This window comes from Schistocerca serialis, chromosome 6, assembly GCF_023864345.2.
Source record: "Schistocerca serialis cubense isolate TAMUIC-IGC-003099 chromosome 6, iqSchSeri2.2, whole genome shotgun sequence".
Lineage (NCBI taxonomy): Eukaryota > Metazoa > Arthropoda > Insecta > Orthoptera > Acrididae > Schistocerca > Schistocerca serialis.
The window spans coordinates 648009045-648026071 of record NC_064643.1 but is presented as its reverse complement, the minus strand read 5'-3'; the positions used below and the strand labels follow the sequence as shown (position 1 = coordinate 648026071).

The 17027-nt window shown below is 40.2% G+C and overlaps 1 protein-coding gene across 1 annotated transcript in view; it reads left to right on the top strand.

Moving 5' to 3' along the window:
- Nucleotides 1-17027, top strand: part of LOC126485089 (piezo-type mechanosensitive ion channel component) — a 699946-nt gene that overhangs the window by 418144 nt on the left and 264775 nt on the right. Inside the window, exon 29 of the mRNA XM_050108694.1 lies at nt 13376-13506. Coding sequence (XP_049964651.1) covers nt 13376-13506 — 131 coding nt within the window. The remainder of the gene's footprint in view (nt 1-13375; nt 13507-17027) is intronic.

The window sequence follows — 17027 nt, the reverse complement described above, 5'->3', positions numbered from 1 at the left end:
TGCCCAACCTCTTTGCATTTACATATGTCTGCCTGTGTCTGTATATGTGCGAATGGATATGTGTGTGCGGTTGCACGCACATGCGCGTGAGTGTATACCTGTCCTTTTTTCCCCATAAGGTAAGTCTTTCCGCTCCCGGGATTGGAATGACTCCTTACCCTCTCCCTTAAAACCCACATCCTTTCGTCTTTCCCTCTCCTTCCCTCTTTCCTGATGAAGCAACCATGGGTTGCGAAAGCTTGAAATTTCTATCAACGTACCAACGCTTTCGTTTGGTAAGTTACAGAATCTTTGTCAAAGATGCTGTTAACTTACCAAACAAGAAAGCGATGGTATGCTGATAGACACAATAAAAAACACACAAACACACACACAAATTTCAAGCTTTCGCAACTCAAGGTTGCTTCATCAGGAAAAAGGGAAGGAGAGGGAAAGACGAAAGGATGTGGGTTTTAAGGGAGAGGGTAAGGAGTCATTCCAATCCCGGGAGCGGAAAGACTTACCTTACGGGGAATAAAGGACAGGTATACACTCTCTCTCTCTCGCGCGCGCCCACACACACACATCCATCCGCACATATACAGACACAAGCATGGTCTGCTGAAGAATTATTCAGAGCCCAAAGTAGTCTACATGCAAATTAGCCCAATTACATATAAGTAGGAGGAGTTGCCAGTGGATATTGAAAAGTTCAATTTGAAGCCATATTGTGTGATGGTTGTGCAGCAGCTGCAGGAGGATGGCAGTCAAAAACATATAGATTACTGCACATGGCTGTTGAATAACATCAATGATGGTTTGTTAGACCCTTTCCATTAAATCATGAGTGATGAAGCATGTTTTCATGTTTTCAGTCATGTGAATTCACAGAATGCAAGGTACTGGGCAATGTACAACCCTAACATTGTGTGTCAGCAACCATTCCATGATGAAAACCTCCAACATTTGATGCATTGTAACAGAAACTTTTTTACACTACCCTCAACATGGTTGCATGTATTGAAATTATTGATACATTTCGTGCCTAATCCACTGAATGTTAAAAAAATTCTGCTTCTTTCAGTAAGATGAGGCAACATACTACATGTCTGAGGTACCCCTGGAACAAGTCTAAGATGTCTTCACTAAGGAACATGCTATTGGAAAACATTTATGGCCACCACATTCACCAGGTCCACAGCTCCTGGTCTTGTGGCTAGGGTTGCTGCCTCTGGATCACGGGGTCTCGGTTTCGACTCCCGACCGGGTTGGGGATTTTCTATGCCCGGGGACTGGGTGTTTGTGTTGTCCTCATCATTTCTTCATCATCATCATCATCATCATCATCATCATCATCATAATCATCATCATCCGTCATGATAGTGGCTAAACTGGACTGCATAAAAAATTGGAGTGTGAAAAAATTGTGACTATGTAGAGGCACTGATGACTGCACGGTTGAGTGCCTCACAAACCAAACATCACGTTCACCAGATCTATCAATGTAATTTTTTCCTGTGGGGACACTTGAAGAGAAAGGTCTATGAAAAAAATCCACACCCAATACAAGAAATGGAAGCCAGCATCACTCATGAAGTTGCCACCATCGATATCCAAAGTTTACGTTGGGTGTAACTGAATATGCTCGGATGTGCACAGCTGAGTATTAATGTTGCATGGGATCAGTTTCAGTATCTTCTAGAAATATATTTTTCACTGTATTTTTCATTGTAAATAAATGGTAATTCCGTTTCAGACCTTCGTTTCTGTAATTACACTGCATTTTCTTTGTTCTTACACGGGCTATTTTTATCTGCCCCACCTTGTGTAATAAAGTCAGCACACAGGATAGACACATAATAAAATTGTGAGTATTCTGTAAAACTCGTCTTTTGATAGAACTTTACATTCCTGGTAATGTCATGTAAATAGTCAGTTTTGAAAGTGTAATGTAATTAGATAGGTCAAAAATCTACCCACAAAGTGGTGGCAGGGGAACACACATATAAAAGGTATTACATATACAACTTCTCAGAGTCAGTGGCAGCTTCATCAGGCAGGAAGAGAGTTGAAGAAAAAGGACTAACCAGAACCCCTGGGTCAAAGGAGACTACCCGGACAGGATGAGAAGGAAAGACTGATTGTTGGGATGGCACTGGGCGAGATATGGAAACCTGAGAGCTTACAGGTGGAAGTTGGGATAGTATAAAAGACAGAGAATAATGCTAAAACATCATGCATGATTTAATGAGAGTGAAAAGCTAAGTACCTTGTATGTCATAATGGTGGGAAGGGAAGGCGAAAAATAGCCTGGTCAGAAAATGAAAGATGTAGAAAATTAAAATGAAATGAAGAAAGGAATAGTTATTGTGAAGAAATGCTGAGACCAAAGAAAGTAATGCAAATTAAGGGCAGGTGGTTGGCAAGAACGAAGGACATGTTGTAGTGCCAGTTGCCACCTGCAGAGTTCTGAGAAACCGGTGTCTGAGGGAAGAATCCAGATGGCATATATGGTGAAACAGGCAACAAAATCATGATTGCTGTGTTGTAGTGCATGCTCTGCAACATAATATTCTGTGTTGCCAGTATACACTTTCTGTCTATGGCCATTCGTCCTAACTGATAACGTGGTGGTAATCCTGCTGATGCAAAAGGTCGAAGAGTGTTTACATAACAGCCGATATATGCTGTGTTGTTTTGCAGGTTGCTCTCCCTTTGATAGTATATGTTTCTCCAGTTACAGGGCAGGTGTAGGTGGTGGTAGGGGGATGCATAGGGCAAGTCAAGCAGTGGTGATCGTCACAGGGGTAGGAGTCATAGTGTAAGGAGAATGGTGCAGAAGGAGCATAGGTCGGACAAGGATATTGTGGAGATTGGGATTGAAATGAAAAGTTATTCTAGGTGTGGTGGGCAAAATTTCAGACAGAATGGATCTCATTCCAGGGCATTTTAGGGCTTTTTAGGAAGTCATGCCGGTGTTAAAGTAGCTGATTAATACATTCAAGACCAAGATAATACTGAGTGACAAGTGGTATATTCCTAAGTTGTTTTTTTAGAAGATTTGTATGTAACAGGATTGGATGTTGTAGGAAATCTGCTTGTGAGCTAGGCTAATGTGATAATTATATCCAGTGAAGGTTGAGGCGATAATGGTGGTGTATTGCTGTAAAGAATCTGCATCTGAACAAATGCATTTGCCTCGAACACCAATCCTACGAGGAAGAGAACGTTTGATGTGAGAAGGATGTCAGCTGTCAAAATCTCAGTACTTTTGTTTGATAGTAGGTTTAAAGTGAACAGAAGTGTGTATCTGGCCTTCGATGAGGATGAGATCAACATTATGGGAAGTGGCAAGGAATTCAGACAAGGACCATGTGAAATATAGTTGGGAGAATGTATACCTGTATAAGGATTCCAATAATTATAAGGTCAGCCTCAACAAGAGTTCATGTGGCAATGGTGTCATAAATGTATCTAAATCAAACCAGTGGCTGAAGGCTTATGGATCACAAGAAAGCCCCCTCCAAGCAACCCATGAAAAGGTTAGCATAAGAAGGAGCAAACTGTCATCTCCTTTATGCCTTGTGTGCTAGTAAGCCTTGTCCCCCCCCCCCCCCCCCCCATCCCTGTACCACCTAAATTAACTGACACCTTGCCTACATCTTTACTAGTACTGATTTCTGTGCATGGATATGGGTCCATTCTTCCGATTCTTTAGCCAATTTGTTGCAAAAGTGACAGCTATTTTGTTTCCCACCCTCCACTTACCTTGTTTATATGTAATTCTTTGACGTTTTTGTGCATTTGGTTTTTACCTAACTGCTCTGGTCAGATTACTGCCATCTCCTACATTACTTTATTTGCCAACCTGGTGGTTTACATTTTCTCCTAAGACTTCCACTTTGTGTTTGCTCAGTTTTTTAAATTTTGCTCTTTCCACAACTTTTGCTATTGATTTTGTTTCTTTTCCAATCATTTTTTCATATCATAAAGGCCACTTTTCTGGTGAGAAATTCTTCCCCACTCATTATCTCCTCTTAACCCTTGACTGTTCTCACAATTTTTGTATGAATTTTGAGTTTTCTGATCTTTTTCCTTGCTTTTATCCTATTTTTCTATCTTTTTCCTCCCTCTGCTTCTCTTTCTTGCCACTCTCACCATCTCTGACACTCCTGATCCTCTTCTCTTGCCATAATGAATCGCATCACATACTATATTCATTCTTTCTGAAAACATGCTTTTGCACTATCAAAATTAAGGTCCCACATTATGTTTCTTGAAAGCTGCTTTTCCCTTGGTGTTACTCCAAAAGGCCTAACATTGAAAGTCCTTATTTCTGGATGTAATCCTACTCTACTGTGCACCAGCCTCCCACCTTTTCCTAAACTACTTCAACAATTGCATTTTCTTTCCTGTCCCTCTGGAGCTCCCTAAACGACCACACCATCAACCACTACTCCTCCTGGAGAAACCAAGAATCCCCAACATCCGTAACATCCCCAAGCCTTCACCACTGCCTCACAGGCCAATAACAGCTCATAATCACAAAAACCAGTCACAACAATATAGCATTCTCAATCTCTTATCTGAAGCGCTCTCCCCTCATAAATTATCTGTATTATCCAAGGGTCTCACTTTCAGCTCTAAACCTACATTTAATCAAGCTGCTTTCCTTCAAATGTTATGTCACTGGAAATATCACTTTTTAACCCAATGTCAAAGTCTTTCCAAAAGCAAACATGACATTGAACCCTGCCTTGAACAGTTATGACCATGATACCAACTTGATCCACCACCATTACCTCGAAAGCTTCCCTTACAAGCCTTGTAATAAGTCCTCACATCCAGCACTGCTTCACACCCTAAAACATGACTCTATCATGTCCTCTACAGAAATCCAAGCTCTTTATTCACAAAAATCTGATGACTCCATCGTTATCCTCCCAGCAGACAAGGGATCTGCCACTGTGGCACTTGACCAACAGGAGTATGTAAATAAAGATCTACACCAGCTGTCTGACACCTCTGCATGCAGCATCTGCTATCAAGAACCTGTGATTCAAACTTACATGCAGTCACTCCTTAAAACCTGAGGCCCCCTAACACCTCAATCCATAGAACTTCATACTCCACCCAAACCATGCACACCCACATTTTACCTTCTTCCCAAGATCCACAAACCCAATCATCCTTCTTGTCCCATAGTTGCTAGCTTCATAGCACCCACCAAATGTATATCTGCCTTAGTTGATCAACATCTGCAACCCATACTACAAAGACTTCTCTTCTATATTAAAAACACCATCCATTTCCTAGATCATCTGTTATCTATGACTGTCCCACTCCCACCACACACCTTGCTTGTCACTATTGATACCACCTCCCTCTATACCAGCATCCCCCATGGACATGGTCTGTCTGCTGCTTAAAATTCCTCAGTCAGTGCCCACCTGATTCCAAACCTATGACGTCCTTCCTGCTCACTTTAACCAGCTTTATAGTAACCAACAACTATTTTAACTTTGAGGGGCAGACAGACAAACAGATCAGGTTTACAGCCATGGGACCTGGGTGACTCCTTCCTGTGCTAACCCTTTCATGGATCAATTGGAGGGGGGCCTTTCCTGTGATCAATAAGCCTTCTGTCTCTGGTATGGTTTAGATACAGTGATGACATCATTGCCATATGGCCTGTTAAAATTCCTGGGATCTCAAAATGCTTTCTTCCAATGAAATTTCACATGATCCTATTCCAGATCACATGCCACTTTCCTTGATATTGATCTCATCCTTACTGAAGGCCATCTAAACATTTCTGTCCACATTAAACCTACTAACTAAAAGACAGGACATACATTTTGACACAGCTTTGGTATTGGAGGCAAACATATTTGTTCAGATACAGACTCTTTACAGCTATACACCACCATTACCCCAGCAGTCTAATTCAAAAGCAGATTTTCCAGGCCATAACATCCAATCCTGGTAATGCTGATCACTCTAAAAAACAACTTAGGAGTACCCCACTTGTCACTGTGTTATTCTGGTGTTGAATGCATTAATCAGCTGCTTTGACAAGGCTGTGACTTCCAAAAACCACGCCCTGAAATGAGGTCCATTCTATTTGAGATTTTGACCACCACAACTAGAACAGCTTTTCATTGCCCTCCCAATCTACACAGTTCTGTCGTCAGGCTCTATGCTCCTTTGCTCCCATTTTCCCACCCTATGGCTCCCACACCTGCGACCGTCCTCACTGCAAGACTTGCCCTGTGCACATTACTACCACATCCACCATCTATACCATCCCTGTAACTGGGAAAACATACTATCCAAAGGCCTCACACTCAAAGTTCCCATCTCTGGCTGCAACCCTTCCTTCCATCAGTCCCTATACCAGTTCCAAACTGAACAATCCATTGCCCTCACCCACCTAATCCTTCACCTACACATCAACTCAGCCAATGAACACACCCGTCAACTCCTATCCTTAATAAAAGTCCTTAATCTTTCCTCTCCCACATCCACACCGGCTGTTCAGAGCATCCTCCTACAGGCCAACCGTAAATTAGAACAGCATGCCACCCTCCACCTCAAAAAACTATCCAATCTCCTGGTTTCCCACCTCTGGAAAGGCAACTCACTCACCCTTCACAACCTTTCCAGCAAACCTCAACCTCCTCTCATTGCACACAAACCCAGTCTCTCCCATCTACTCAATCTCCCACTTCCAGCTCCACTCCCTCCAAAACCTCAAAATTCCAATCAACACAATCTGGAACCACAACACCCTAATTCAGTAGTTAACCTTTCCTCCAAACCTCTCTCCCAATCCAAAACCTCTGTCCTATCCAAAGGCCTCACCTTCAGCCCCACTCCCAGATTCAACCAAACAGCCCTCGTCAAAGATTTACTGTCCTACACTCGTACTCTCTGCTGGAAGTATCACTTTGCCACGAAGAAAAATGATCCTAATCCTACTCCTAATGATCCGACTCCTCAAGACACCATCCAAATTGAACCCTGCCTGGAACAGTTCCGTCCTCCGTCACAGCGGGACCCACCTCCTCTTCCTCAAAATCACCCTCTCCAAACCTTCCAGGAATTTCTGACTTCCAGCCTTGCATCTCAATCCTTCTTAAAAATCCTTAATCCTACACCCAACATCACCACTGCTGAAGCCCAGGCTATCCGTGATCTGAAGGCTGACCGATCCATCGTCATTCTTCTGGCGGACAAGGGTTCCACGACCGTGGTACTTGATCGTCGGGAGTATGTGGCTGAGGGACTGCGTCAGCTTTCAGACAACACCACATACAAAGTTTGCCAAGGTAACCCCATTCCCGATGTCCAGGCGGAGCTTCAAGGAATCCTCAGAACCTTAGGCCCCCTGCAAAACCTTTCACCTGACTCCATCAACCTCCTGACCCCACCGACACCCCGCACCCCTACCTTCTACCTTCTTCCTAAAATCCACAAACCCAATCATCCCGGCCGCCCCATTGTAGCTGGTTACCAAGCCCCCACAGAACGTATCTCTGCCTACGTAGATCAACACCTTCAACCCATTACATGCAGTCTCCCATCCTTCATCAAGGACACCAACCACTTCCTTGAACGCCTGGAATCCTTACCCAATCTGTTACCCCCGGAAACCATCCTTGTAACCATTGATGCCACGTCCTTATATACAAATATTCCGCACGTCCAGGGCCTCGCTGCGATGGAGCATTTCCTTTCACGCCGATCACCTGCCACCCTACCTAAAACCTCTTTCCTCATCACCTTAGCCAGCTTCATCCTGACCCACAACTTCTTCACTTTTGAGGGCCAGACATACCAACAATTAAAGGGAACAGCCATGGGCACCAGGATGGCCCCCTCGTACGCCAACCTATTCATGGGTCGCTTAGAGGAAGCCTTCTTGGTTACCCAAGTCTGCCAACCCAAAGTTTGGTACAGATTTATTGATGACATCTTCATGATCTGGACTCACAGTGAAGAAGAACTCCAGAATTTCCTCTCCAACCTCAACTCCTTTGGTTCCATCAGTTTCACCTGGTCCTACTCCAAATCCCATGCCACTTTCCTTGACGTTGACCTCCACCTGTCCAATGGCCAACTTCACACGTCCGTCCACATCAAACCCACCAACAAGCAACAGTACCTCCATTATGACAGCTGCCACCCCTTCCACATCAAACGGTCCCTTCCCTACAGCCTAGGTCTTCGTGGCAAACGAATCTGCTCCAGTCCGGAATCCCTGAATCATTACACCAACAACCTGAAAACAGCTTTCGCATCCCGCAACTACCCTCCCGACCTGGTACAGAAGCAAATAACCAGAGCCACTTCCTCGTCCCCTCAAACCCAGAATCCCCCACAGAAGAACCACAAAAGTGTCCCACTTGTGACAGGATACTTTCTGGGACTGGACCAGACTCTGAATGTGGCTCTCCAGCAGGGATACGACTTCCTCAAATCCTGCCCTGAAATGAGATCCATCCTTCATGAAATCCTCCCCACTCCGCCAAGAGTGTCTTTCCGCCGTCCACCTAACCTTCGTAACCTGTTAGTTCATCCCTATGAAATCCCCACACCACCTTCCCTAACCTCTGGCTCCTATCCTTGTAACCGCCCCCGATGCAAAACCTGTCCCATGCACCCTCCCACCACCACCTACTCCAGTCCTGTAACCCGGAAGGTGTACACGGTCAGAGGCAGAGCCACGTGTGAAAGCACCCACGTGATTTACCAACTGACCTGCCTACACTGTGACGTGTTCTATGTGGGAATGACCAGCAACAAACTGTCCATTCGCATGAATGGACACAGGCAGACAGTGTTTGTTGGTAATGAGGATCACCCTGTGGCTAAACATGCCTTGGTGCACAGCCAGCACATTTTGACACAGTGTTACACCGTCCGGGTTATCTGGATACTTCCCACCAACACCAACCTATCTGAACTCCGGAGATGGGAACTTGCCCTTCAGGAAATCCTCTCTTCTCGTTATCCGCCAGGCCTCAATCTCCGCTAATTTCAAGTTGCCGCCACTCATACCTCACCTGTCTTTCAACAACTTCTTTGCCTCTACACATCTGCCTCGACTGACATCTCTGCCCAAACTCTGTGTCTTTAAATATGTCTGCTTGTGTCTGTATGTGTGGATGGATATGTGCGTGTGTGCGAGTGTATACCTGTCCTTTTTTCCCCCTAAGGTAAGTCTTTCCGCTCCCGGGATTGGAATGACTCCTTACCCTCTCCCTTAAAACCCACTTCCTTTCGTCTTCCCCTCTCCTTCCCTCTTTCCTGATGAGGCAACAGTTTGTTGCGAAAGCTTGAATTTTGTGTGTATGTTTGTGTTTGTTTGTGTGTCTATCGACCTGCCAGCGCTTTTGTTCGGTAAGTCACCTCATCTTTGTTTTTATATATAATTTTTCCCACGTGGAATGTTTCCTTCCATTATATTGACATTATATACCAGCTGTTACAAAACACACACACACACAAACACACACACACACACACACACACACACACACACACACACAAATTTAACTCCTACACACATGACCAACATAACCATAGTCTATGGATGTTGTGCCAAGACAGTCGTTTTTTGTGCCTATCTGCAACTCAGCATCTCTGCTGTATGAGGAGTAATGCCTATCCATTTCACAATATTATCACGTTCCATCCTGATTTTCCACTATTCAATTCATAGGTATCATGCTCCCATATCCCTCGTGCCAATTATCACCAGGACAGTGTTCCAAAAACAATGAAAAGTGCAGTGCATATTTAAAAAAATGCAAAATCTCTCAAATCAATGGCCGTTTACAAGTGCTCGAAGCTTAGTGTGGTCTTCTGTGCCAGATGCTTTTAAAAGTTTCCATAACTAAACTCTGTCTTGAAATCTGTATGTAAAATATACCAGCAGCAAGACGCAATCAAAACCTTGTTGTGATAGCAGTTATAACGCTCTCGATGACAGTGTCAATACAGCTGAGTTTCTATATGTTTTTTTCTGTAATTTCTTCACCAAAGAAAATGCAGAAAATATTCCATTATGTGAATTGAGATAGCTGCCAACATGAACAATTTGGAAGTAGATGCTCTTTTTGCAGTGAAGAAAATTAAGTCGCTTAGTAAAGAAAATTCTTCTGGTCCAGACTGCATACCAATTTAGTACCTTCCAGAAGAGTGGGCAGATGAAATAGCTTACTTTTAGCAGTCATCTAGGGGACTGGTACTTGAACCTCATCCAGCACACAGTTTTAATCTACTCATCATCATAAAGAATTGTGCAGGAGGGCCAGGTACCAATATTTGTCTCACACATGCAGTCCCTGAAGTTCAGCGGGGTGGGGGATCAGTTTTGGACTGGTATCCTGTACCAATTTTGGGCAACACTGCTCTATCTAGGGTAACTTGAAGTCTGCACAGAACTTGGAGAAGATTTTCCAACTTATATTCTAGTCTTACAGTCAATATTTCAGTGACAGGTTCATCTTTCAAAACAATAATATCTGAGCAAAGCGCAACCTCAAGTAGTATGTACTACCTATAATAATATGCGACTAAGAGAGAAACATTTCTTTATGTTAAGTGCTTGATGACATGTAGAAATGAAATGGTGAAGAGCAAAATTAAGAGTGGAATCTGAAAGCCTGGTTGACCAATTAAAGGCCCCAGGAATGAAAATCGAAAGAGATATTGTAAAAGTGGCACTTTGTTGTGAATTTTAATGTTGGGAACAAAGCAAAACTCTGAACTTTCAGAATCATGCTATACCCTTTTGAAGAATGAGTAACTGAAGACACAAAGCAGTATGCAATTTTGTATTCATTACCAAATACTAACAAAGCGTGGTATATCAGTTACCCTTAACAAATATTACAGTAATGTGTGTACTGCTGAAACAACAGTTGGACAAACGTAATCTATGACAGGTCAATGACACGAATCATTCCATACATTCAGAATAAACTGGAATTATACAGCAGTATGTTGTTTCTTGTATTATGATTTGTAAAGAACTAAGCATTGAATTAGCAATACTCCAGTAAATGCCTTTATTCTTTCAAGAATCAAACTCTCATGTATTAAACAGCTTCAAACATCTGATTATGTTACAAACGAGTTAATGTGTTTAATATCTGATGTTAACCATGTAAGCAAGAAAAGTTTGGAAAATGGTTGAAATGATGCAGGAAGTTTCTTGGAAGTCATTAAGGGCTTTCATTATGAAATACTGGCTCAATATAATCTGGGTAGTATGTGTTTCATTTTAAGCAAAAGCTAGTTATTCTTACACCTCAGTGTTTATGACATCGTATCCCTCGAAATGTGTGTCATACGATGATCTAATTTTGTAGGTACATTCTGTGATGTATTTAGATACTGTCTGCAAATTGTGTTACAAATAGACGGTAATAAAGAAGTAATAATTAAAACATTGTGTCAGATGTTGCAAAAATGTAATAAGGGATAAACATTGTTCGTTTAGTCGTTTTGTGGAAAAGGGGGTGGGGGATATTAGCAAGAAACAGTTTTGTGGGGGCCTCACATTTTGTGTAAAGTTTGTGGGAAGTTTACTAAATGCTTTCATTCTAAGATATTGCGTGAATGAAGTCTGGGTATTTGTGTGCCATCGATTATGCCGCCTCAAGGTAAAAAAACACAGTTTTTAAATTTTATATTTGTCGTATTGAATTAAACTTCTAATGTATACACGCTTAATGAGTAAATTATGACAACATTTTAAATTTGTAAATCGGTCAATAATTGCGTGAAATATTGAAAATCAAATTTTTGTTGCCCCTAGAAGCTGTTAGATAGGCAGTCTGCAACTGCTGATGAGTTGCATGTCCACGGATAAATAAAAACAAGTTTACCAGGCTCTTGTTTGGTGAACATTATGCACAGAAAATAAAGAACAAATATATTCTGATATTGCCTGTTTAAAGACCATCGTATGTTCTTTCTGATACTTATTAAATTAGTGGCGTGGTTATTTCCTTCATGCTCTGATTATGTGATTTGTCTTGCTCCATTAGAGGGGAACCTTTGTGTATTAATTCTAGAAATCTATATGTTTACCATATTTTTTCCTCTGTGATGAGTGTGGTAGTTTTATCTTCACAGTTAAAATGCAGTTCTAACACATTAATTAAATTTTATGAACAAAGCACAGTCTACATCACTTATTTGTATTGGAAAGACCAGTTTCAACTGAATTAAGCCATTCTAAGATCTAAAATAGGGATAGGGTGAGAGCAGCCAGAAGAATCAGCTGCTGTGAGAGATAATGTGATTTTGGATCTGAAGATGTGGCCATACCTAATCATTACAGTAAAAATACATGATCTAGACTGCTCTTTGTTCACAGAGCTGCTAAACAAGATCACTGTTTTCTCAAGGTGCTATAATTTTGTCTCTTCTTACAGTAATTGAAGATATTTGGAGTTAAGATGTGTATATATAAAATTGCTGATGTATATTTTCAAATTTCAGACAACTTTTGCAAAGGCTTATCTCACTCTCTTTTAACAATAAATGTTGTTGTGTGTAACACTTCCTTATTTGATTGTCTGCTCTATGTAGCCATCATGCTTTCAATGTTTCTAATGTTGTACATGCAATTAACATAAAGACATTCTTGCATGTACTGCTAACCTATGTGTTATATGTAGGAAAATTCTACAAAATTTGGTTATGTAACTATAATTTTGCTGTCATAACTTGGTGTATTGCATATACTGTACTGCTAACCTATGTGTTATATGTAGGAAAATTGTACAAAATCTGGTTAGGTAACTATAATTTTTGCTGCTTCATAACCTAGCTTGTTTTTTTGCAGTTATTTAGTGGCCTGTAGAAAGCTAATTTAACTTAAGACGCTAAATTATTTATGCTGATGACAAGAGTCAGCTGCAAACTGTTTGCGAATAATTAGCCAAGTTTTACTTCAGATGTAATTAAAAATACACCATTTAAATATTGGCAAATGTTATACAATGTTCAAAAGATGTTTTTTGTTGTTTCTTATTGTTAATTAAAAAATCTATATTGTAGATAAATTATATGTCATAATTTATCAAAGTAAAGTCTTGCAGTAAATAGTCCATGCCAGCAATCTGCTAATATCATCTCAGCTTTTGAGACTCTCTTTATTACTTTCCTCATGACAGACAACTATATCATAGTTTTTCTATTAGCATAAGTACAGTCAATTCAAATCTTGCAGTGTATAGTGTTGTTCTGTCAGACACACTGTATTTTTCAGTGTGATGTGGACAATATCTTCCTATTTTGTTTCTGATCAAGGTGTTTTTACTGTGTGGATGCTTCTCTGATGAGCAAGTCATAAAATAATAATTTTCATTTTCAGCAATTCGCTCTGGCGACTATTATATGTTTGAGGAATTTGATGATGAGGACATTCTAGATGCAGATAAAGATGAATCAGATGATTTTGATCATCAATTTGATACTGATAAAAGGCGGGCTACTCTTGGAGAGGTAAGATGGACTTTGTGGCACTGGAATAAATTTTCATTAAGTATGATACGGGAAATATCATACAGTTAAAAGAAACAAGAAATGTTGTTGCCTTGCTGCAGAAAAATTAATAGTTGATGATTTGAACATATGGACAAAATATACAAAATGTCAGATTTTTTTTTTTCATTTACCATGCTTTTATATAGAACTTAGTAAGAAGAGTATGCATATTTCTGCAAGAAAATTGGGAGATGTACACATCAGCATATAAATTGTTAATTTCATCAGATCTCTAAATAAAAATGTTCTTTTTCCTCAATGGTTATAAGTATCATAAAATATATTAAGTGGGCTCTTCCTTTTCTCGATATTTATTTCAGGTTCACCGTATAAGGGATCCAGGTCATTTATTTGATGCTGGTATTGATTAAGTGTCATTCTTAGTGATACTGTATACATTTTGCAAGCCTACTACATTTCTAGAATTTGATTCTTGTAGAGTTAAAACCAGTTCTTCTTAAGAATGTGATGTTTGTTTCTAATTTTTTATGGTCTGAAGATAACCCTCTTGTTGCTAGCAGAGGTTGGAGTCCAGCTCAATCTCAGTCTCACTATTTACTTTTTCCCATTTTGAAACCTATTTTCCTCTTTTGATGTGTGTTTTTCAGCACTTTAAATTACTTTCATAAAATTTCACCCAAGTTGACTCTCTTCATATTTTACTGTTGCTTCATTAGTTTTTGCATTTGGTACTGTTCCTTTGAAAACAGAGATGAACACACAAAAAGTCTTTCTTTATAGGTATCGTGGTTGTATGGCTGATGTGCAACAGTTGTCAGCCTTATTTCAGAGTAATTGCAAACTGTTTTTTGCAGTGTGTTTTGGTTCCTTGTGCTATGGCACAGATTTTTTTTAAAATTTATAATAGAGCACCACCACTACGGAAACAATCTTTTTCTTCTGTATATCATAGGGAATTGGACCTATAACATCTCAATGCTATTGGTACTTCTTCACAGACCAAGCCGTCTTCTTCTTCTTGTTTTTCTTCTTCTTCTTCTTCTTCTTCTTCTTTTTTACTGCATGACTAAAATGTTCCTCTTCATACTGTGTGCTTCTTGGCTTTTATTTCACAGCACTGACTAAACTGCATAAAAAAAAATTGTGCCACCTGGACATCTGCAAATGAATGTGGGCTCTGATTCAAGGGAACAAGTAATAAATCTTATTAAAAAAAAAATTTAAAAATTTTTTAAAATCTTCGCTGTGAAATAAACACAAAACAGTGAGCAAAATAAAGGCAGTCTGCTCAGAAGTGCACAGCTGTGGAATCAAAATCTGCTGGTGGATAACATTCAATCTTGAGTTGCTCCATCATGTGCATTGAAATGTGCACGGATCAGTTCTCCTTTGCATGTTGCTCCTCCTGAGGTCATCCAGTGCAAAGAAGATTCCTGCAATGAGGCACAGCAATTTTCAACTAATTCTAAGTCCATTCAGTGGAGTTGATATCGTCAGATATCTCAGACAATTCCATACTGTTGATTGCTGCCTTCTAGAGGAAGGTGTCCCCAAGGTGGGTAAAGTTTGCACATACATTACCACCTTGAATGCATCACCGAAATGTTGACTGTAAGCTAGAAAATGGTTTTGGGGCAGATTCTCCTAATACTGCACAGCCTTCAAGTTACACTTGATAGATAGGGACTGGCCAACATAAGTACAGCTTTTTTTATGATGGCCATTGTCTTCTCATTTTCAACTTTTGTAGTTCCTTGTTCATCCAGTCTTCTTCCTGAAGGTTCCCGCGCACTTTCATCATATCATTAAAATCTTGCATCGATCTTGTAGGTGGTCTTCCATATTTTTTTTTTTTTCACTCAGCTGGTGTCAATCGTAGATTCCTTTTGGCTACCATTTATCATCCATTTGTGGAGGTGACTGTACCAAGTTAATATTTTGCTGCCTATGACATTGAGAATGTTGTCAATTTCTCCTATAATTTCCTGGATTCTTTCATTTCGGAATGTGTTCCAATCTGGAGATGGGACAACTTGTTCACAAAAAACCAACTCGAGAGTCATCAATTTATTTACTGCTTTTTTTTGTTAGCTCCCATGTTTCAGAGTCTTTTACGGTGATATTCTTTACGATTGACTTGCACTCTATAGTAAGGAATTAAGTTGGCCAATCACTCTTTTTCCTTGCACCGTTTCAATTGTGATGTCTTACGTTCTTCTTCCATTTGTTATAAAAATGATGTTCAAGTATTTAAATGTGCAGAGATTTTTAATTTTGCAGGATCCTACATTCAAGTCTTCTTATTCATCTTCACCTGCTTTTTGAGTCTTCTTCCTGAAAGTGTAAGTGAAGTCATATTTGTCTCCCACTATCGGGACCAAGTCATTTGTGAAGAGTAAAGCATACAGTATTTCAACTCCTACAGGGATTCTCATTCCACAACATTTCTTCTTCCAGTTCTGCGAAACTTTATTCTTTAAAGAAAGTTGGTGGTAATGAGCACCATTGTCTTAGATCCTTATTTGTGGAGAATTCATGGGAAGTTTTCTTACCCACTTAAACTATACTATTGCAATCCTCATAAGTTTCTTATTACCTGGACATACCTGTTACCAATATCAAAATTTTGCACTGCCAACCACAAGTTACTTAGTTGAACTGTATTGTTTGCCTTCTGCAAATCAATAAATGTTAAGTGAAGAATCGCTCCTCTTTTCAGCTTTATTTCAATTAGGTGTTTGAGAGTGGATGTGCCATGTGTTCATGAGGTCCTGCTCTTAACCCATTCTGTTCCTCTGACACTGTTATTTGCACTTCTGTTTTATGCATTATTACTTTTCCTTGCAATTGAGCTGTTGTATGCTAGTTCCTGTATTGTTTGCACAATCGTGCCAGCTTCTTTTTTAAGTATGAATGGAATAATTGCTCCCCTCCCCTCACCCCCCCCCCCCCCCCCCCCAATTCATTTGATGGTTCTTCACCTTTTAAACATCCGTTAAACATTTCTGCCAGCATTTCTAAAACTGCTGAGTTCAGGAGTTTTGCTAGTTTTGACAAGCATTTAGGTTTTCCATTTGCCATTAATTTGTGTCATTTAATTTGCTTATCTTCTCTTATTCTCTCCAGTTTTATAACTGGCCTCACATGCTACAAGAATTTAGCTGAGCCATTTCTCAACTCTTCAATATTACAACTGATATTATTTAATTGAGTTCAATTTTTGTCAGCTGCTCCTTTACAGTGTAAGTTTCGTTTTTAAGGAAAACAGGTTCTTGCTATGAATAAGAAATGATCTGAGACACTAACAATGTTGCACTGGTGTGTAAAACTTAAGGATGAAAGCACAGCAACTTTTGCGTGGTGTGTCACTGCCAAGTAACGTAACTCGATAAAATGAGAACTGTACAGAGGAAGAACTACTAAAGTGTAGTACAGAAAGCAACTGAAAGAAATATCAGTGAGATGAAAAGAAATTGTAATGCAGGAGAACAGAACTGTATAAAATGCAGTTTACAATT